The 21,244-nt window shown below is 39.5% G+C and overlaps 2 protein-coding genes across 3 annotated transcripts in view; one reads left to right on the top strand and one right to left on the bottom strand.

The window, feature by feature from the left end:
• Window positions 1-2,817: 2,817 nt before the first annotated feature.
• Window positions 2,818-21,244, bottom strand: part of ttv (exostosin glycosyltransferase 1 ttv) — a 79,894-nt gene continuing 61,467 nt past the window's right edge. Inside the window, exons 6-10 of the mRNA XM_064695773.1 lie at window positions 6,725-6,828; window positions 6,451-6,601; window positions 5,131-5,460; window positions 4,745-5,061; window positions 2,818-3,840 (exon numbers count right to left, since the gene is read on the bottom strand). Of these exons, the coding sequence (XP_064551843.1) occupies window positions 3,732-3,840; window positions 4,745-5,061; window positions 5,131-5,460; window positions 6,451-6,601; window positions 6,725-6,828 (1,011 nt within the window). The 3' untranslated portion in view covers window positions 2,818-3,731. The remainder of the gene's footprint in view (window positions 3,841-4,744; window positions 5,062-5,130; window positions 5,461-6,450; window positions 6,602-6,724; window positions 6,829-21,244) is intronic.
• On the top strand, window positions 16,273-21,180 carry LamC (Lamin C). 2 transcript variants are annotated; one of them, XM_064695832.1, is made up of 4 exons: window positions 16,273-16,860; window positions 19,166-19,760; window positions 19,824-20,629; window positions 20,699-21,180. In XM_064695832.1, exons 1-4 carry the CDS (start codon window positions 16,457-16,459, stop codon window positions 20,817-20,819), a joined length of 1,926 nt encoding a protein of 641 aa, XP_064551902.1. In that variant the 5' UTR covers window positions 16,273-16,456; the 3' UTR covers window positions 20,820-21,180. The 2 variants fall into 2 exon arrangements, with proteins under 2 accessions (XP_064551902.1, XP_064551904.1); XM_064695834.1 differs by having other exon boundaries at window positions 16,274-16,860; window positions 19,824-20,546.

Here is a 21,244-nt window from a genome sequence, read left to right as displayed (position 1 = left end):
ATTCACTTTAATTACCATTTTGTAGCAGCTGCACAATACAATACAAGTATTTGTGTGTGTGTTTGTGCAAAAGAGAGAGGAAAGGCAAAAAAGTGTTGCATGCTTAAGGGCGCATTTCTCTATCGGGCATTAAAACCTCAAATTGCAACTGCGTTAACGTCAATATAAAAAAATTACAGAAAAATATGTAATTAAAGAAATTCTTTCAAATAACACAAACATTTTGTGTGTCCAAAATTTCATTGGATATACAATAAATGGCCAAGTGAATAGGTTCAATTAATTAATCAAATATAAATAAGATTTGCTTTAATTTAAGCACATTCTCAATAAGTTCTTGAATCTGTCCTGATGAGCACCTTTTCTAACTTAATAGATTAAAAACGACTATAGACATAGAATTCTATGCCTATCCAAGTTATTGTCTGCTATTAAGACTCTCTCTCTCTCTCTCTCTCTCTCTCTCTCTCTCTCTCTCTCTCTCTATCTCTCTCTCTGCATCTATTAATTAAAGACAGAAATTAAATTATATTCTAGTACAGATCTTAAATAAACAGAGTAGAATTTCAGAACTGACTTCTCTTATCTTCAAAAACTTTAATTTACTTGTTTAAAAATTGCATCCAAGTGAACCTATTCACATGTAAATAAGCGTATAAACATTTATTTAAAAAAAGGTATTTTATTCCCAGATTTCTTTAAACGCAGGCGCTGATTCAATTTAAATCTGCATATGCAGAGCGCAAAGGAGTGAGAGAAAAAAAAAAGAAGCAAAGTAATAAAAAATTGAAATGCTTTTTGCCGTCGCGTTTCCCTCATCTGTTAAATGTGGCAAAATAATTGATTATGCTCAATTATCTTTAAAATGCAAATGCAATAAATTGAAAAAACGCAAACTGGATAAAAACTGAAAGCACGTACATTCCACGAGTATTTTATATGCTATTTTTTGTTGCTGGTAATAAGTTTTTAGTATGTCAATCGTATCACAACATTTAAATTTTCGCATTTACTTTAGTTTTTTTTTTGGTAATGGTATGCAATATTGTTGATTAACGTTTTTTTTTTATGTTTTTGCTGCGTATGTAATATCTTTTATTATTATTAATTATTTGTTGAGGGACACAAATGTGTTTTGTTCAAAGTTTAGCTTTCATATTTTTGGCTTCTCAAAATCGATTCAATTATTTTGCGTGTATTTTCGGGTGTTGTGTATATGTTGTAGGATTGTAGATTTGGTTATTTGTTGGTCAATTGTTTGTCTTTAGATTTAGTTTATTTTTGTTTTGTTTTGTTTTTAAACATTATATTTTGTTAGTTAAATATGTATAAAAAAGTGACATAGTCTGTTTCTGGTTTGTGTCAAATACAAATGCACAAAATACGAGTATAATACAAATAGTTTACACACAGATACAAAAAGTAAACGCACTGTACAAAAATGTTCTTGTTTCGTTTCTGAATAGAGCTATGTTATTTTTTATGTATTCTTGTTCCAGTTTTACTTCTATTCCTATGAATTGTGTGTGTGCGTGTGTGTGTGTGTGTGTGTGTGTGTGTGTGTGTCTGTGTATGCATGTCCTCAGCCTGGAATTTTTGATTATTATTTAGTCGTAAACGCAGAAAATATTTCAAATATTTGATTTATGTGCATGCTGATGCCTGATAGGGCGCATTCATTGCATTCGTGCCTGTCCGTCTTTCTGTGCCCCTGTCAGACATTTGCAATTTACATACAAATTTAGCATATTGCATTCGAGTTTGTATTTCTATTTGTATATGTACTGCAGATAAGCATTTCCAATGATAAATGCTAAACAATTTGCTTGGCGGCAGTCCAGAGTTGAGGCAACGTTCTACGCAGATGCACAGCTACCAACAGTTCCAGGTCTTCCTCGACTTTCTTGACTTCCAAGGCAGCTACGTTGCCAGCAAACCCTTATGATATGTTCAGGCTCAACATTATTGCATTTTGCTGCATTTTATCTACATATGTAGTTTCGTGTCTTCTACTCTTATTGCCCTATGCACTTGGTTTGTACCAAAAACGAAAATATTCCAAAAAATTAATCAAAACTAAAGGAAAAACTAACTGAATTTCCTGGAAAATAAAACAAAATATTTGTTTATGTTTCGTGTATATTTTTGTAAAAATATGTATATTTATGTATGTGTTCAATTTTGTTTTTTTTTCAACTTCTTTTTCTTTTGTACACATCTATTGTAAATTATATTAAATGTAAAAAAGTAAGAAATCTGTCATATGTATGCACTTGATATGCGAGCGTATAGCTTAAGGATTTGCGTATTCATATTAATTATATAATTGATAATCGATTGCTACAATATGCATACGTATATTAAATGGCCGCATTAAGCTAAAGCTATAGCCGAATAAGACTTTTTTAAAATATTCATGAAACACATTTTTCTTGAACTGTAAAATGGAAATTGCACATTTAATATAATAGTCTAGAAATAGTTTAGTTAAGAAATAATTAGGAATACACAAAATACGAATGAAACGAAGACATTTATTATATAATTAAATTACTTTGATATCCTTGCAGAGACTTGAGTCGTCGATTAGGCCTTGACTTGGCTCACTCAATCAATTATTTGGTTGGAAGTTTAATTATTGAGAGTTGAATTGGACTTTAACAGAATGACCTATAAAAATTTCCATGACGTAGTCCCAATTGAGCTGATATATCTGCAAGGGTATTAAATATTCGGTACACCGAAAATGCATGTATCTTCTCTCTGGTTTGTTTGTGCACATTGTGTACCATGGCTGTTGAGTTCGTTCACTTGTAGCTTCTTCTTCTACATCTTTTATTATTGTTATTGCGATATAATGGCCACAGTTTTTGTTTTTTAATAATTATCGTTAAGGAATATCTTTGCAAGCTTAAGCCTAATCATCTGCCATTAATATTTCAACGTAAGAATGGCTACAGACACACATCGATAATAACACTAGCTAACTATACAAATACAAATACATATACATATACGCTTATATATCATATCGATTCAATATCATATCATTGAGTTACAACAATTACAGTTACAATACGGCAGACATACATACAAAACATTTACACATACAAAAATCAAACGCGTCGCTTTTACACAGTACAAAATCGGCTACTTATGCACACATATATATATATTTATATGGTATGTATATGCAAATATGTATATTTATATTTATCGTATATATATCAAAAACTTGCAGCGCTAATTTGAAATTAGCAAAAAATGGCATTCCGCTTGCTCAGTTCTCCCACGGGAGGGAGTTTAACTTAACTAGGCCTAATCAGAGTTCATCTATATACATACACAAATCTGCTGTGTGTCTGCGTGTGTGTCGGTGTGTGTGTGTGTGTACAATATGCATTGTAAATATATAACTAAATATATATATATATATAATTGCAACGCTGAATGCTATTTAGTTACATACATATACATATATACGCTTCATAAATCCTAACTAATTTTTGCTACTAATAATAATTAACATAGTTTGCGGCGCTTTGCAGCGTCAATGAACAGCAGTTTATGAAGTCCGTGTGTGTGTGTGTGTGTTGGTTGTGTGCCTGTGGGTGTGTGTGCGGACTGCTGTCTGCGTGTGGTATAGATGTGTGTGGGTGTGTGTGTGTGTGAGCGGGTAGGGAATCTCAGTACTCTTAACGCTTGTAGCTATTGCCAATTTGCACATATCGCTAGCTGCCAACCAACTCGATCTGGCGATACTTTTTGCGCAAATTGGATACCGGATCGCGATACAACATGGGATCCATGCGCAAGTTGGAACGTATGAGCGGCATGTAGCTGTGAATATAGAAACAAACCAATTGGAATTTTAAATATGATAAGCCTAGGAGTAAGATAAACAATTTATAAAACAAATGGAACTATAATCTGATAAGGAATGAAAAGAGGAAGAAGGAAACGTGTCCCCACTCCGGAAAGCATATATATATTCCTGATCGATATTAACAGTCGAGACGATGTAACTTTATCGTCTTTCAGTTACTTTATTAAAGCTGTGAGGTCTGTCTTTATTTATAAGAAGTTTTTTTTTTTAATATCTTGAACAATCTCAAGAATCTCTGTGAAACCGAATTAAATCGGAGAACTGTATCATATGCGTCTTATAAAAGCACTAACAACTTATGTAGTATATAGTATTTTCTTTATATCAGCTATGAAAGAACAGGACGTCTGAATCTGGAAAAAATATATGGAGCGTAATCTTTCAAGAAGGTAACCGGTTTTTGTATGATTAAAATATGATGACTGTAGCTTTAAAGTTTTGGACATCGGAGCTTAGATCATTTTATATTCAAGATTGTTGACTGTAGCATTATTTTTGATAATAAGGTATACAAAAAATTAAATCTCCTGATCAAAAACCCACATGTCGAATTTTAGTTAGTCTCGCTCTAAAGAAGAGAGCTCCTTAATATCGATATATGTCGATTTTGTGAGCACGGTGCGAGTTATCGATATTGAAATTTAAATATAAAATCGAAATTTAAAGTCTCTGTTTGGACGAGTTGATAAATAGGGGCAGATATGGCTAGATGGACTCGGCTGATGCTGATATATATGGGAAAACAAATTATAGAAGGGGATCGGAAAAGCCCCATTCTGTCCTCTGTTTTCACAGAGGAAGTGTGAGTCCTTTGACTCTTTTTCCCAGACGCTTTTCCCAAGAATCTCATGTACTCACCCAAATACCGCTGCGAATGTGTTGAGGCAACTCTGTCGCTGTATGAAATGGTCGGGATCATTCCATGGGGAGCGACCCGTCTCCCGGTCCTTGTAACCCTTGCGCTGCGTCACCTTGATCGGCGGTTTTCTGGTCACGTGCGAGACCAGCAGGTTCATTAGGATATCCTCGCAGTTGGAGGACTGCTGTACAGTCTTTAATAACAGCAACGACAGCCAATTGGTGTACAAGTAGTTGTAGTAGCGATGATAAAACGCCGCCCCTGTCAGTACAATCGAGTAGTAGTTCGTCCACTTGGACGTATAGCCCCATGCGTTCTGAAAAATATGAACAACTTCATCAGCCGCAGTTCGTATATTTTGAGTCTTCTTTTGTCCGTCGCTCACCTTGGAGTCATCCCAGAAATGCGCTCGCGCCGGATAGCCCACAATGCGTTCCGGAAAGTCTCGCCAGACCGTGTAGGCAAAGTCTAGCTCATCCGTATTGAGTATGGCATCCTCGTCGAGCGAGAGCACAGCGTCTGTCTGTATCTCCTCGTAGGGCAGGAATCGCTGTGATATGCTGAGTCGTGCCTCCTGGCCTGTTTGCGCAGTCGGCGACGCTGCCGCCCCCCGACTGCTGCCCCCCAGCGCAATAACATGCAGGGGTATGTGGTAGGTGGGCGGCCAGCGTTTTTTAAGTGGCAGCGGTCGATCGGCGGCCCACAGCACAAGTATCTGCATGAGAAAATAAGGAAGGGAAAATACATAAATTAAATTTACTGAAGTAAACTTTATAAACGGATTCAGGTAACTATCTCTTTAAGCTTATGTGTGGAACAGCACTTGAATACTTGTTATTCAATTATAATCTAACTTAACCATCAATTTCTTCCATTTATTCTCGATTGTGTTAGTAGAAGTGCAAACAGATCGATATATCGATTTTATACGTTTCCCATCTCTATAAATTAATTCTAATGATGCAGCAAAAAATCAATATGTTTGTTTATTTTGAAAATTTATATTAACCGTTAATTCGATTTATTTACTACAACTTTGTTAATCTCTATTGGTGAATATAAGAGATGGTACTAAAAGATACATCGATTAACTTGTGAAGCTCTGAAGTTTACCCATCTCCATGAATTTCGCTTAGGTCATTTATTAAGGTTTCTTTATGCCCATCTTTCGGCTAATCTAATCTAATCTAATCCCTATTAACGAATATTGGAGATGGTACCAAAACCGATACATCGATTAACTTTTGAAGTTTATCGATCCCTTGAGTTTCCCTTGAGGTATCTGTTTATAATATTATTATTATTATAGACACATCCTTAGGCATTCTGATCTTTTCAATAAATATTGGAGATGGTACCAAAACGATACATCGATAACTTATCTGTACAGCTAACCCATCTCTATGAATTTTACTTAAGTTTCCCTAAAAGATGTTCATTTAACTTTTAGGCACATATAAACGAACTCTAATTTCTATCAGTGCATCTTAGAGATGGTACCAAAAGATAAATCTCTATGAATTTCACGTAAGTTTCTCTTAAAGTTATATATCATAATTAGGCACATCTCTAGGCATTCATATCCCTATCAATAAATATTAGAGATCGTATCCAAGCGATGCATCGTATAACTTGCGAACTTTAGTAGTTTAACCATCTCTATAAATTTGCGTGCTACTTGGACAAGTCCAATGTCGATACTTACTCTATCCACAAATTGGCTCTTCGTAATGGTCCTGACTAGTTTGTAGAGCGCCGCATTGGGGCCGAGGGCGGCGCCAATTTGGACATAGATAACGGCCGTGTAGTTGTGACGCGGCTCCACACCCATCGCATTGAGCAGAAAGGGCATAAATCTGAAATGGGCAAGGCAATTAGGTTAATGGCAAAACACTTCAATGCGCCCCCAAAATGGCTGTGGAATGTAAATTTAATTAGGCGCGCTTTCCGCCTGCCAGCCTGGCAAAATGGAATCTTACCTAGAACTATCGGCAAATGTGGGCAGTGTGAGGAGGGCGCCCGGCGCTGAGTTCCAGACGAGGCTGCTGCGCAATGGATAATCGGGAAGTCGTTCGCGAATGATCTGCAAAGAACACAGAAGATAAAGCGAGAAAATAAAACGGCTGTTTAATGGCCAAAAGAACTCAAGTGGCAAGTGGCAAGTGGCAAGCCGTTTGCCAATTGCCAATTGCCAATTGATTGCTTAATGAACGGTTCTGCGCCTCAATTGGCCGCCAAATTGTGTTTTCAATGGCACTCGACGCCAGTCGCTTAAGCTGTCAGTCAGTCTGTCTGTCAATCTGTCCGGCGTGTCAGTCGCAATGCCAGTCCGTCTGTCAGTCCTTCAGTGGGATTTTGTGTGCATTAATTCAAAGGCCGCCAAGCTGTTGCCTAATTTTCCGCTTGACGCAGCTGGCAGGCAGCCACCTCCCAGTGGAACCGCTGGCCGCAGCTTCCGCTGCGCAGCGCAAGCAGCACAGGAAGTTGCCCCTGCCCTCAACCCTTTCTCGTCAACACACAAGTGCTAGACAAAGCAGCTGGGTATTGGCTGTGTGTGTGGGTGTGGGGGTGTGTGTGTGTGTGAGCCCTGGCAGCGTTAACGCCCATTAATTTGTCGCTCAAAGTGAAAATTATGTATATAACGCCTAAAAGTATGCCATACAAAATTAGTCATACGCATCAAAGGAGAGCGAGAGAGAGAGGGAGAACGAGGGAAAGTTGCGAAATCCTGCCCGAACTCTATGTTTAGTCAGGTTGGGCACACGCCATTATAATTGCTGGTCCCGACTTGGACTAACATCGAGTTACGAGTGCGACGTGCCCTCCATGACGAGCTGCGAGCGGCAGAAGGCAGCAGGAAATGCAGTTGGAAAATCGCGTTTTTCTGGCACGCGCTTTTGTGTGCGCTCCGGGAAAACGCGGATTAAACAGTTTAGCGGAAGAAATGTTGCACTTAAATGCTGGGCATCTGTGATGCAATAGAAATATAAAAAATAAAAATAAAAGAAATATAACCAGCACTGACATAGATTAAAAGTGTACATTAAAAACAAGGGCTTATATATTAATAAATAAAATATGAGTACATGTTTTAAGCAGCCAAGGCAATTTGATGCTGAGCTTGGGAAAGTTGTCGCGAAGAACTAAGTAAAAGTAGTAGACTGCAAATGCAAAATAATGACCAGATCCTTGCCCGAAGGTTTGGCCCATGAACTTCTATTCCGCATCTGTGAATCTAGGTCTTAGCCAGGGTCCTGGATGCGCCTCCAAAGGTTATACCCTTGCGACCTACCTCAATCCCCTTAATTGTAAATAGCCCTCAATGTAAATATCATATAAGCTACAAGACATTGTAACTATACCCTTATTTTATAGCCTTTCGCTTGGTAGATATCAAAAGATACTGATGGATTCAAGCGCATGATAAAACAAATTGAATTGAATAAAAGGTAAGACCTCGAGAACATAGACTACCATTTTCATAGAATAATTTTCTTTATTACAATTTTAGTTTAGACGTAATTTGGTTTATATACATTTTAAATAATATTCAAAACTATTTGTATTATTTATATTATTATTTATAAAATAATTTTTGGACCAAAACCTTTTTTAACAAATATAGTTTAAGGCTCGGCTGTTTTTCAGCTTACAATTCCGTTGTAAGATTTTATGGCAAATAAAAAAATTGCATTCAATGTTCAAACCAGGTTAGTAAAAACTCACTGGCTTTTAATTCTCAGCTATTGACGTAGTCGATCGATAATTGACTCAGACTCTGCCTGCCAAAAAAAAGGATTGACGTATGTCAGTTTTCATTAAACCTGAGAGTCTAGCTCTGCTCAGATAGCTTAATTGCTTTTTGCTAATCATAGACACAAAAATGGGGTACAAAGATGAGCTTGTTTGTACTTTATACATTCATAAAAAGTTCTCAAGGTCCAATACATTCCGATGATAAGTTTTAAATTATCTTTAAAAAATATGAATATTTCTGACGAAATGTCACTTGAAGTAATCGTGGAATTATTTCTGCCTATGGGATCGAAAATGTCTTTTTACGCGACACATTTCTTCACAATTGTATAATACCCTTTGCAAGGGTATATAAAAGCGCTCTGAGGAATAGATTCGATTTTCTTAAAATACTTTGTTATTAAAGAAAAGAGTATTCTAATATGTTTGTTAATGTCAATTTTTGGACACTTCAGAACAGACTTTCAGCGAGTGTCAATAAATTTGGTTAATCTTCGGCTAATCTCGTGTTGATCTTAGTTAAAAATCAAGCCAGCCACGCCCACAGCCGTCAAAGCAAATTGCAAAGTTGTATACCTCCTCCTTCTCCAAGTCAAAGTTGGAAAGCACCTGGATGAGACTATAAAAACCTGAAATCTTAACCATTTTAGAACAGTTGAGGGATCGACTGCAACGTTTTTAGTTTTTTGTCATTAATTTGTTCTTGCAAAGCGGGCTGACTGTGCAAAATTAAAAGCAAGTGTCAAAATTAACAGTTTTGCCATTCGAAGTGAATATTCAATTCGAGAAGATATTTTTATGAGAAAATGTAAATGACAATTGAAATCTGACAATTTTGTCGATTCGATTTGCAGTACCAATTAGCTGCTATTGTAATTATAAATTTCCGCTTCATGTGCCACATTGATTCTACCTCTACGCCCGACAAATCTATGTCCTCGCCAAAGGACTTCAACTTCAGTTTTGTGAACTTTTTGCTTGTCGTTCGTTGTAGCTTAGTCTGCTCATTAGGCCGGGTTTCCAGCTGACTTCTCTCATGTGCCAACTGTTCATTGAAGTTTTTAGCAGGCGACTGTCGTTGGTCCTGTCTGGATGACTCCTGCTCCTGCTCCTGCTCCTCTCCTCCTCCTGCTGCTGCTGCTGCTCCCCCTCCTCTACACGCGTCTCAAGTGCCTGCCTTATTTAGTAATTATAATTTCTGCACTATTCTTGCATTTTTTGTTCTCTATCACCCACATTTTCTGTTTGTTTTGTTAAAGTTTTGTCTCGTTGCTTGGCATAATCAAGGCGCAGCACGAGCTGGTCGCCTAAAAGTCTGCTAGACGCGTGTTTGTTTACCTTTTCAAGTCGAGTGGGTGTGCGCGTGTGCGTGTGTGTGTGTGTATACGGCTGACATAATTAAGTCAATCTGGCCGCTGTTGACGTTGCAGCATAATTGAGAGCAAACAGGTAACAAAGAGCGAGGGAGCCAGCGAGTGCTTAACTCGACTCAACTCGACTCAACTCGACTCGACTCGACTCGTTTTGTCTATGATTCAATTATGCAACGTGCAAATATGCGCTGGTTTAGGGCCGGGTCGGAGGGCCTAGCAAATGTTGGCATGCCATTTTAATTGGCTAACAAAGTGCTTTAATTGGCTTTAAGTTCGCCGACTTTTGGATGGCTCAACCAATTTTTTCCAACAACAACAATTGGAAAACCAGTTTGCAGTTTCCTCCCACACACCATATCAGAGTTCGCTCCTTACACTTGTCATCCGACCTGGCCCCCCGCCACCACCTCGCCACCCGCTCCACAAGTTGGCAACGTTTGCTCAAGTGGCAGCGAGTTGGATTCAATTTTTCAGGAGTTTTTCGCTGAAACTACTTAAGCTACTGAGCGACAGTTTGGCCAACAGGCTGTGCCACCCGACCCCGTCGTCGGACTGATTAAGCCGACGCAGCTGGAGAATGGAGAGTGTGAATTGGGTAGGAGCTGCAGCTGCAGCCTGGGCGCAAGAACTCAATAGAGCGCATGATGTGTGCAAATAAAACAGGTGAGTGCATTTTTGGCCTGGGCGCGGGCGTGGGCTTCTGCGTGTGGGCGTGGCAACTGCTTATGCAAATGCTCACTCGCATTCGCATACGAATACGAATACGAATACGAATACAGACGCACAACATCCGTACTCATATTAGGCTGCCTTTAAGTAGCTGTTGCCACAACTGGCTCTCGTCCTTTTAGACGGGTAAATTTCATTTGGGCCCGGCCAAGAGCCGGCTTTACAAATTACACTGCCTGCACGCAGTGCTAAGCGAAAACTAACTCAAATTAATTGCAATCAAAGCTGAAGCTCTTTGGCCAACAAGTTCTTTGCGATTTTGCATTTTGGTCGTTTATGCGCTGATTTAAGTCAAGCAAATAACATTTTAATTGCAATTATTTAAGCAGCTTGCAGAGTGCATACCCTGTTACTATATTCATGTGTAAAAAGGGTATACTAGACTTTTGTGAAAATATTTAACAGAAACAAAAACCCTTGAGCTCTATATAGAATAGTTTATAAGGAATTCAGTCGGGCTCTCTCAACTGGAATACATCGCATTCCATTTAAACTTTCGCATTTACTTTAATCCCTTCCATTTTTTTATAACTTGAAGAGTTTTTGACGTTTCCACCCGCAACTGTGAATAATGGGTGGAAACGGTTGCATGTAACTTTTTGTGTGCCATCCGATTGGCTTCTAAATCAATTTCAAATATCGATGTGAAAATTCAAATGAGACGTGTTCCGGAAATCCACCCGTCCTGGGAGGAGAAATGTGAATGAGTGAAAGTTTCATTTCGACTCACTTTCAAAGCTCTGTATCATTAAAGAAAGAGTTTTTGCATCAACTATTCACCCTACGGAGTGTACGGAAAACTTTATATGCAACTTTTTGAGATGTGAGGCTAGATTTAAGAGCGGGTGGAAATGTTGTCTTCAGTTTAAAGCAAGGAACTTGGACTAGGTAATGTGATATTTCACAAAACTCTTGTATTTCGATTTGGGAAGGACAAGCTGAGTTTTCTTATAAGGTTTTCTTTCTTGTCTAATTTTTCGACGTTTAATCCTTATTTGTAGAACAAGTTTTTGCATCTGCTGCTGTCATCTTGCTTTAAGTGGCACGCATAAACGCAAATCGCATTCACATTCACATTCGCGCTCGCGTTCGCATTTCAATTCACATAAACAAGCACAAAAAGCGTATTTACTGATGTTTTGCAGCACAGTTTCTGGGGCGCAAAGTTCAAAGCGTCGTCAGCTGCATATATAAAATGTAAAATGTGCATGCAGCATACATAAAATTCGCAGTTGCAGTGGCAAAAGTTGCAGTCAACGACACCAAACAACCAGCCAAATGCTGATGTTGCCCCGTTTGCTGCTGTCTTTTCACTTGTCTCCCACACACACACACACACACTCACACACAAACCCTCTCTCACAAGCACACACAACAAGATCTCAGCAGAAGACAAACACTAAATTAACTTATGCTGAGTAGCTTGAAGAACGTAGAAAAAATGTAAATGCTGTCAACTTTTGCCAGCTGCCGATGCAGTTGCCGTGCTACAAACTAGACCAAAACTGTATAAAACTTGCAGCTGCAGCTGCAGTTGCGTTGCTGCAGTTGCTTTGCTGCAAAATTAACAAAACTTAATGTCGACAACATGGCGTATGCGTAATAAGCTGGGCTTTAGGCAATTTGCATACAAGAGTCAAACAGGACGAAGGCAGCAAAAATTCGCCCAGTAAATAATTTTAATTATAAAATAAATACCCAACTGAATAAATACGAATAGTAAATATTTCAAATTAATGTGCGTGTGTGTGTGTGTGTGTGCTGACTGCATAACAAATATTCAACGAGCAATATTAACACGTACGAAGTGATTTTCAATAGCGCATTTATACCCTGTGACAATGAGATGTACAAAGGATTGAACAGAAGTTAACATGTTTAAATAAAATCTAAATACTTGAACAGCATTTAAAAACGATAAAAGTGAAAAAGTACAGACATTTAAGATTAGTTATATGTTTATATGACAGATATATTCAAATCTGCGCCTTCTCTCTATCAACGTGTAACTTATGTGGTGTCAAAAATATAGTTAATTTCAACAAGTGTTAACTATTTATTATTTTCATTATTATCTACATTTTGTAAATTATATATTTTTTGATAGATTTCCGATTACAGAGTATCACAAAGTGTAACATTTTGTAGCCCACCACGCTTGCTTTTTGATTATTTATTTGCATCGCGGTTTTTGGTATGTGACAGAAACATTTATACAAAAAATAAATAAAATAAAATAAAATAAAAGGGAAAAATATTACAAACCAAAATGTCAAACGCAATTCGAACACAATTGCTTTTATATTGTTTATTGCTTTGCATTTTATACCCTTGCTACGGGTCATCAAATATTTCATGAACTATATAAAGTTTTGATGAAATTCTCATGAAATATAAATATGCGCTGGGAACACAAAATAATTAAGATAGAAACCAAACAAAATTTAAGTATTAAAAAAAACCTATTGAAATTGTAAAATTTGGATTAAATTACATGAAATAAGGAGAGGGTATTAAGCGAACGGTTTGGTAGAGTTTTTTTTTTTATATCAGCTTCATTTTTGGTTTAGAAGTTTTATATAAATATTTATCGATTTGGCTGCAATGTTAATTAAGTGAGACTCGCAGAATATTTGTCCCAGCTTTATCTGCATAACGACGTGTAAATGGGGTTTCATTGGGCAATCGATAGCTCCCAATTGTAGATTGTTCAGCTTTAAGCGTATTGTTTTCCACCGTTTTTCTACTGCCATTCACATCGTTCTGGCTTATAAAGTAAACGTCATTTGCCATGACTTCAAAACTTTGAGCTTGCGATGATGTCATTATTGTTGGCCGAAAGTCGCGCACGGCAAACTTCGCTGCTGTTGGCTTCGACAATAACAACTGAAGTTATGGAAGCTGCTTTGACAAATTCGTTTAAAGACGACAAACAAGTTTTCAGATACAAAACTGACAAACTAACAAACTGACAAACTGCCAGATTGAGAGAATGAAGGAATCAAAACGAGCGCTGGAAATTTATTTAAATACGCATTTTTGGAGTTGGGCAAGAAATTTAACATTAGCTGTTGATACAAATGTCAATATGCATAAATCATTAGCATAACAGAGGACAATTTATGCAAATTTATGCATACAAATTTCGAAAACTGTACTGAATGGATTTCGTAAAACTTTAACTGTTAAACAGACTAAATTACATAAGTCAGGGGAAAGCATGTTTGGGAAAATGTTAAATAAGATTTGGTATAAATAAATATCACAAAAAATATATTGTTCAATAAATCGAGGGTACTAGACTGGAAAATACCCTATATCCAGATCTAAACTATCTAATGTAAAGAATGTTAAGGAAATCCATAAAAATCAATACTAAATATAAAAGTACTAAGTATCGAACCTCTATTTTTTTTAATTATGTTTCAATTTCTAAGCTTTATTGGTTCACGAGAAGGGGCTAATCCGCATAATCTTTTCATAAAAAAGTCTCCAACCTTTAAAGTCTCTTTACTTAATGGGTTTTTAATAATTGATGCCCCAGAATATAAATGTTAAGAATATTTTATATTTTTATTGTAAATTTTTATTACTGTAATTACCAACTTTAATGAGTATTGTAATAATTGCAAGAAAAATCGAGTGTTCTATTGTGCAAATATACCCTTCAACCTATGCAATTGAGTTGATAAAAGTTTTTAAATTTTTGATAAGAAAAAAAGTGTATATCAATAGTCACCCTCGGAAAGTCGATGTTCTATTCAGTATTGATGGAATTCGGTTATTGAAAGACCTCTAGTTTCCAGGTCATACTTAGCGTAAATGAACACATTTGCAGTTCCAAAGCTAACAACTTGTTAATAGAACAAAATTCTTATCAATTTATGGCCCTAATGCTTACAATTAATCAAGCAAAGCGACAAATTGACGTCGCACTCGTCACAAAAAGGCCTGCCAAATCGAGTAAAAGCTTAGACGAGACAACAAAGCAAAAGCTGCAAACAAATGATAAGCACAAAGCAAAATAAACAAGAGCACATTAAGTAAAGCAGCAAAACAAGTAAAAATTACATATATTCCAACAACAATTTAACACCGGTTTTGCTTAACGTTAATTAAACCTAATTAGCTGAACTGTACCCGCATTAAGCACACTTGAACAGAATTATAATTTGGCAAGACGAAACATAAAATATGTTAAAATTCCCGAAGTGCTCAGAGCCGAGACAACGTCGACGCAATAATTAAAAATATTTTGATGACGTCACATCGAACATCCATACGTGCGAGCGAGACAAGCGGCAAAGCGTCCCACAGTGCCGACGCTCGCGTCGTATTTAAATTGGAGGTCAGTTGCTGCTGCTGCTTTTGCTTTGGCTTTGGCTTTAGAGCTGATGACGTCACAGGCCTGCACAGAACTGATAAGCCCTTCTGTTGCACTCAAACTAACAGCTGGCTTTAACTGTTTGCAACACAAAAGAACAACAATAGAGAGAGAACAAGCATCACAATGGCAATGCCAAATTGTGAATGCCAAGAGCGTGAGAGAGAGGCGGCATGCTCTATTCTACATGTACACATATGTACGTCGGTATTTGTATCTGTATATCGCAGGTGTGCCTGTGTGCATGTAGATTGTGTGCAAAAAAGTTTGCCGGCTATAAAAATATTTGCGGCCGCTAAAAACAAGAGATACGACTCAGAAAGAGAGAGCGAGAGAGAAAAAGAGGAGGAAATAGAGAGATGGAAAGTTCTCCTTCAAAGCATGCTATAACTGTTATTGTTGTTCTTGCTGTTATTTATTGTTATTGCCTCTGGCATTCCCTAGGAAAGCCAATGGGTGGGCAAGCAAGTCTAAGCCCTAACCAAAAACAACGCCAGCTAAGCACGTCAATAAATATTTCATTTATGACAAGTTGACATTGCACTAAGCAGTTTCCGTCTAACGTGTCCTCCCAGTGGGTGGTCGATCAATTGACAGAGTTTGCCACGCGGTTGTCTATATCATAACTTCGACAACTAATTGACCTTCCGCTTTAGTTAATAACCGAGCGTAATGACAGGGATAGGTATTGGTTAATACTAATGGGTGTAAACAGAGCAGCAACAGTCCAATGCATTGTATGTTAATTGTATCGATTATCTGTTTGTCCCACTTTATGTAATTTGCATTTTCTTCCTTGCACACCTTTCGGGTGCGTACATTCACCCAAACTCCAAGGCGAAAGCTTTTAAATAGAATGTATGTATGAATGTTTGCTGAACGAGTTCTACGCTTGGCATTGATTGCGTTGGATTTGCTTTGTGTTTTCTATTTGTGGCTCTCGCTCTCGAATAACAACAACAAGCAGCTGCACAACAAATACAACGCCATTCTGAGCAATTCAAACAAACAACGAAAAAGAAAGCAACAACAACAACCGCTAACCAGGCAGCAGGCAAGCAGTGAGGCAGTGAGCGCTGTCCGCCATTTGGACATGTGAGCGGAATAACCACTCGGTGCAAGTGTGAGTGTGAGCGTGAGAGAGCCAAGCGCTGGTTCTCAAACTTGCATAGTGTTGTTTTTGTTATTTTATGGCCGCCGACAGAGACGCCGACGGCGACTACTAATTTCGTCGATGATGATGACGTGTAGCGCTTTCGTGCGAGCGCTAAACACGCCGCAACTTACAGTAATTTTTCAACAGTCAAAGCAGTCGGACGTGCCTAGGCAGCAAACTAGAAAATACAAAATACAATAACTAAACATAACCGAATTTTAAGCATAAGCAAAAATAGTTGCGTACTTAAAACGTTCCTCAATTCATTTTTTTGAAAATATTTCGAAATATAAAGCTAATTAAATAAGCAAAAATGTCCGCACGCCGCGTTACAGTTAACACACGCGTCTCGCGCGCCTCCACGTCGACGCCAGTTGGCGGAGCCTCGACCTCGGGGCGCTTGGGTGGTGCCACAAGCCCCACCAGTCCCACGCGCACCACACGCATGCAGGAGAAGGAGGAGTTGCAGCATCTGAATGACCGTCTCGCCTGCTACATCGATCGCATGCGCCATCTGGAAAACGAGAACGGGCGCCTCACACAGGAGCTGCACTTGGCACAGGATACCGTCAATCGCGAGACCTCCAACCTGAAAGCGGTCTACGAGAAGGAGTTGGCCGCAGCACGCAAGCTGCTCGATGAGACGGCCAAGGAGAAGGCCAAGCTCGAGATCGATATCAAGCGTTTGTGGGAGGAAAATGATGACTTGAAGCAAAGGTAAAAACGGCAAACAAACGACAACGACAACAACAACAGAAACAGAAAAACAAACTCAAAGCTCACTAATCAGCTCTCGCAGTGATGTCATGTATATGTGCGAGAGCGAGAGAGTACTGCAAGTTTGTTTGTATTAGTTGGCTGATGTCATGCCGCAGTTGGCAGCGCACATGGCAGGGTCGCTCTCTCGCGAGCACACACTCATACACGCTCAGTTCTCTCAGTCTCTCACGCGGCTGCTTGGCGTGTTTTTGTTTATTTTTTGCATTTGCGTTTCGAGAAATCTCCAAAGCGAAATCGAAAAAAACATCCAAAGCAACAACAAAGACAAAAAGCAGTAGCAACAACGCCAAAAAAAAAAAAAAAAAACTTGGGAGCACATTTTTCATATCTAATACAATTCTCGCATACGCGCTTTACGCTAATAGCCAAAGCAAATGTCGATTAACTCTTAGAGCTGAGCGCCATGCGAGGTTCGTATACGTAATGCCTAAACCCTTCCAAGGTTGCAATGAAAACAAAAGCGAATATATATTCGGGTACATTTGTATACATACAAATGTATATATGATGTCATTGCAAGCCAATAATAACGCACAACGCTTTGTTTTTGGTTTTTTTTTTTGTATTTACTTGTAATGCCGCCAATAGGCAGCGAGGGGCTCAACATGTAATACCAGTTTTGGAGTTAGGCTGCCCACCCTCCCACTTCTCTATGATGTCAACAAATTCCGAATATTGCGTATTCGAATATTGCGTTCCCGTTATCATCAAAGGCAATATTTATTTTGGGGCATTCATTGTGCTTAGGGTATTAACTAAAGTATGGGGGTGTATTTGTTTGTATATTCGTGCTTTAGGCAAGCCCGGGCTCAATTACTTTTTAGTCAAAATGACCACATGATATGAGTTTATAAATTTCTTTCTTTTATGGAACGGTTAAATTTTGGTGTTTGATGACTGAAAGAGTTTTTCTGAAAACTTGTGCAACCCGCACGGCAAAACAGTGTGCTTTCAGATTGACTAACATTTGGGAAAGTCTCTTTCAAAGTATATTTTTTAATATGTATAAAGACGCATATGTTTTATTACTGTGTTTCATAGAATATTTTGGCTCATTAAAGGCCAGAAACCTTTCCACTAATAATATAAAAGCACTGATAAGTTTCTTTTGGCGCAATTTCCTTAGTTTTTTTTACTAGACCAATACAAAAAGTACTTTCAACAATTAACCCACTTGCCTTCACATTACAACAAACAATACTCACTTTAACAAATTAGGTCGCTTGGTAGCATTTTTATTTATGTTTCCCTGTCATGGGATCGAAAGAAATACCCGAAATACCCGAGGGGCATAGCGTGTGGGCAGTTGCGGACTCACACGCATGCCTTAGAACTTAGAACTGAAACAACCTTGAGGATTCCGTCTACTTCTGTGCGACGTTCTTGATTAGCTACAAAAATTGTTTGTTTACTTGTTTATTTTGTAATGGAACGCAATGAAAAAGCGCCAAAAATATAAAAGTTACAATAGGTTTGGGGCAAATAATATTATGAAAACGAGGAGGAGCTTAGAAACTATAGAAAAAGTTGCCTTAGAAGGCGCCGGCGCCTGATTGTAGATGCTTTTAAGGTCAACCAGCATGATAATTATATGCAAATAATTATTTTTTGATATACTTGAAATTCTGATTGAAAATGCTTAATTATAATAAAATACCGTTTTTTCTTCTTTATATTTAAATAGTTTCTAAATTTAGCGGGGAAAAAAACGTGCAGGCCACGAGAGTCGTTGACGACATTTTTCGAAAAGATTGCGGAATTTTTGTTAGGCAAATAAACAAGTTTGTTTTTAGCCACATTTAAAATAAAACGTTTGAAGTAGCTATGCACATAAATTAGCTGCCTGCGTAAAAGAGAGAGGGAGAGAGAGTGTGAGCAACAGAGAGGGAGGTAGAGCATGTAGTAGATATGCTGGGTAGAAAATAGCTTGGCTACTTTATGCTAATGGCATCTGAAGATTTCAAGGCAGCCACCAAAAGAAACTCAAGCGATGAATAATAAATTAGACAGAAAAGAGAGCTGGAGAGCAAAGCTCGATATGCATGAGATATTCCAAAAGGGAGAGGGAGAGAGAGACTGATAGAATGAGGGGGAAAGAGCGATCGATCGAGTGTGATTCAGTTGTACAGCCGCGTGTTGACTGTTTATGACGTCATCAGCTGGTATGCACATGTCTAGTGATAAGCACTTGGTAAATTAGTAATGGATTACAACGTCCCACACATGCATATTTCATTCACAGACTCGACAAGAAAACTAAAGAGGCAACCGTGGCAGAGAACAATGCGCGCCTCTATGAATCTCGTTACACCGAAGTGAATGGCAAATACAATCAGGCCTTGGCCGATCGCAAGAAGGCCGAGGATCAGGCTAAGGAATTGGCGGCGGAGAACGAGCGTCTGCGCCGGCAACTGGATGATCTGCGCAAGCAGCTGGAGGCCGAAACTTTGGCACGCGTCGATCTGGAGAACCAGAACCAGAGTCTGCGCGAGGAGCTGGCCTTCAAGGATCAGGTGCACTCACAGGAGCTAACCGAGACGCGTTCGCGTCGCCAGATCGAAATCAGCGAGATCGATGGACGCCTGGCGCGCCAATATGAGGCAAAGCTGCAGCAATCGCTGCAGGAACTGCGCGATCAGTATGAGGCACAGATGCGCGTCAATCGCGAGGAGATCGAGCTGCTCTACGACAATGAGATACAGAATCTGAAGGCAGCTGCCGCCCGTGCCGCTCAAGGCTCGTTGCACGCCACCGAGGAGGTGCGTCACATGCGTACCAAGATCGATGGCCTCCACAGCAAACTGCAGGAGCTGGAGAACACCAATGCCGGATTAAATGTAAGTGCCAATCACTCGGTACGCTAGGATTCGTAATTAATTCTTCCTTCTGTCAATTATTAGGCACGCATACGTGAGCTGGAAAATCTCTTGGACTCGGAGCGTCAACGTCATAATCAGTACATTGCCTCACTCGAGGCAGATCTGCAACGTATGCGCGATGAGATGGCGCAGCAGCTACAGGAGTACCAGGACCTGATGGACATCAAGGTGTCGCTGGATCTGGAGCTGGCAGCCTACGACAAGTTGCTGTGCGGCGAGGAGCGTCGCCTGAACATTACCTCACCCGGCCGTACCGGTACCGATTCTGGCATCTCCAGCAATGGCACCCATTTGAGTGCCAGCGGCGGCTCTCGTTCGGGACGTGTTACGCCCAGCGGACGTCGTTCCGCTACACCGGGCATATCCGGCTCGAGTGCCGTGAAACGCCGCCGCACGGTCATCGATGAGAGCGAGGACCGCACCCTGTCCGAGTACTCGGTGAATGCTGCCGCCAAGGGCGATCTGGAAATTATTGAGGCTGACACAGAGGGTCGCTTCATCAAGCTGCACAACAAGGGCACCGAGGAGATCAACTTGACCGGCTGGCAATTGACGCGCATTGCGGGCGATGAGGAGCTCGCCTTCAAATTCTCGCGCGGCTCAAAGGTGTTGGGTGGCGCAAGTGTGACCATTTGGTCGGTGGATGCGGGCGCTGCCCACGATCCGCCAAACAATTTGGTCATGAAGAAGAAGTGGCCGGTGGCCAATTCAATGCGCTCGGTGCTGGCCAATGCCGACAAAGAGGTGAGAGTCTTGTCGATATACAACACATGCGGCACTTGTGACATCTGCCGCCACTGCAAGCATCTCGAGTTTGTGCTTGACCAGTACGCAATAACTACCAAATAATGCCGCCAAACTGATTAATCTATATTGTTTCTACCCCTTCCTTACAGGATGTTGCCAGCTACGACCGTGTCCGTGCTAACGTTTCCAGCCACGTCTCGCGGCATCGCAGCAGCGGCACGCCCAGCACCGGCTTTACCCTCGGTTCCGGAGCTGGCTCCACTGGCGTAAGAAGCCTCTTCTCGCTGCTCTTCTAAACAGAAACAACACAACTCAACAAACACACATACACACAAATACACACAGCATAGAAGATTCACCCACTCATAGAGACTCACAAAAAGAAGGAGGAGAAAAAGAAGGAGCAGCAGCATCTGGAGAGAACTGGAACACGTGCAACATTCACACATCAAAACTGATTTTTGATGCATATCAAACTTAAAACTGCAAGTTATTTAATGTACAACAACCACAATACTGTATTGGCTGGCTCTATATGTTTAATATGCTTAAGAGATGTTCAAAACGTTTTTTGTAATTTATAAATGGCAAACATGCATTTGGTAAAAATAAACAACGCACACGTTAAAAAGTGTAAGAAAAAAAATGTGTAAGCCAAAACTCACTTAAAATAAATACGCCTTACGCCGGGACAT

The sequence above is a fragment of the Drosophila montana genome, unplaced genomic scaffold (assembly GCF_035044405.1).
Source record: "Drosophila montana isolate Dmon_TW-CO22-7 unplaced genomic scaffold, ASM3504440v1 contig_3833_1, whole genome shotgun sequence".
Taxonomy (NCBI): Eukaryota; Metazoa; Arthropoda; class Insecta; order Diptera; family Drosophilidae; genus Drosophila; species Drosophila montana.
This window is presented reverse-complemented; position numbering and strand designations above follow the sequence as displayed.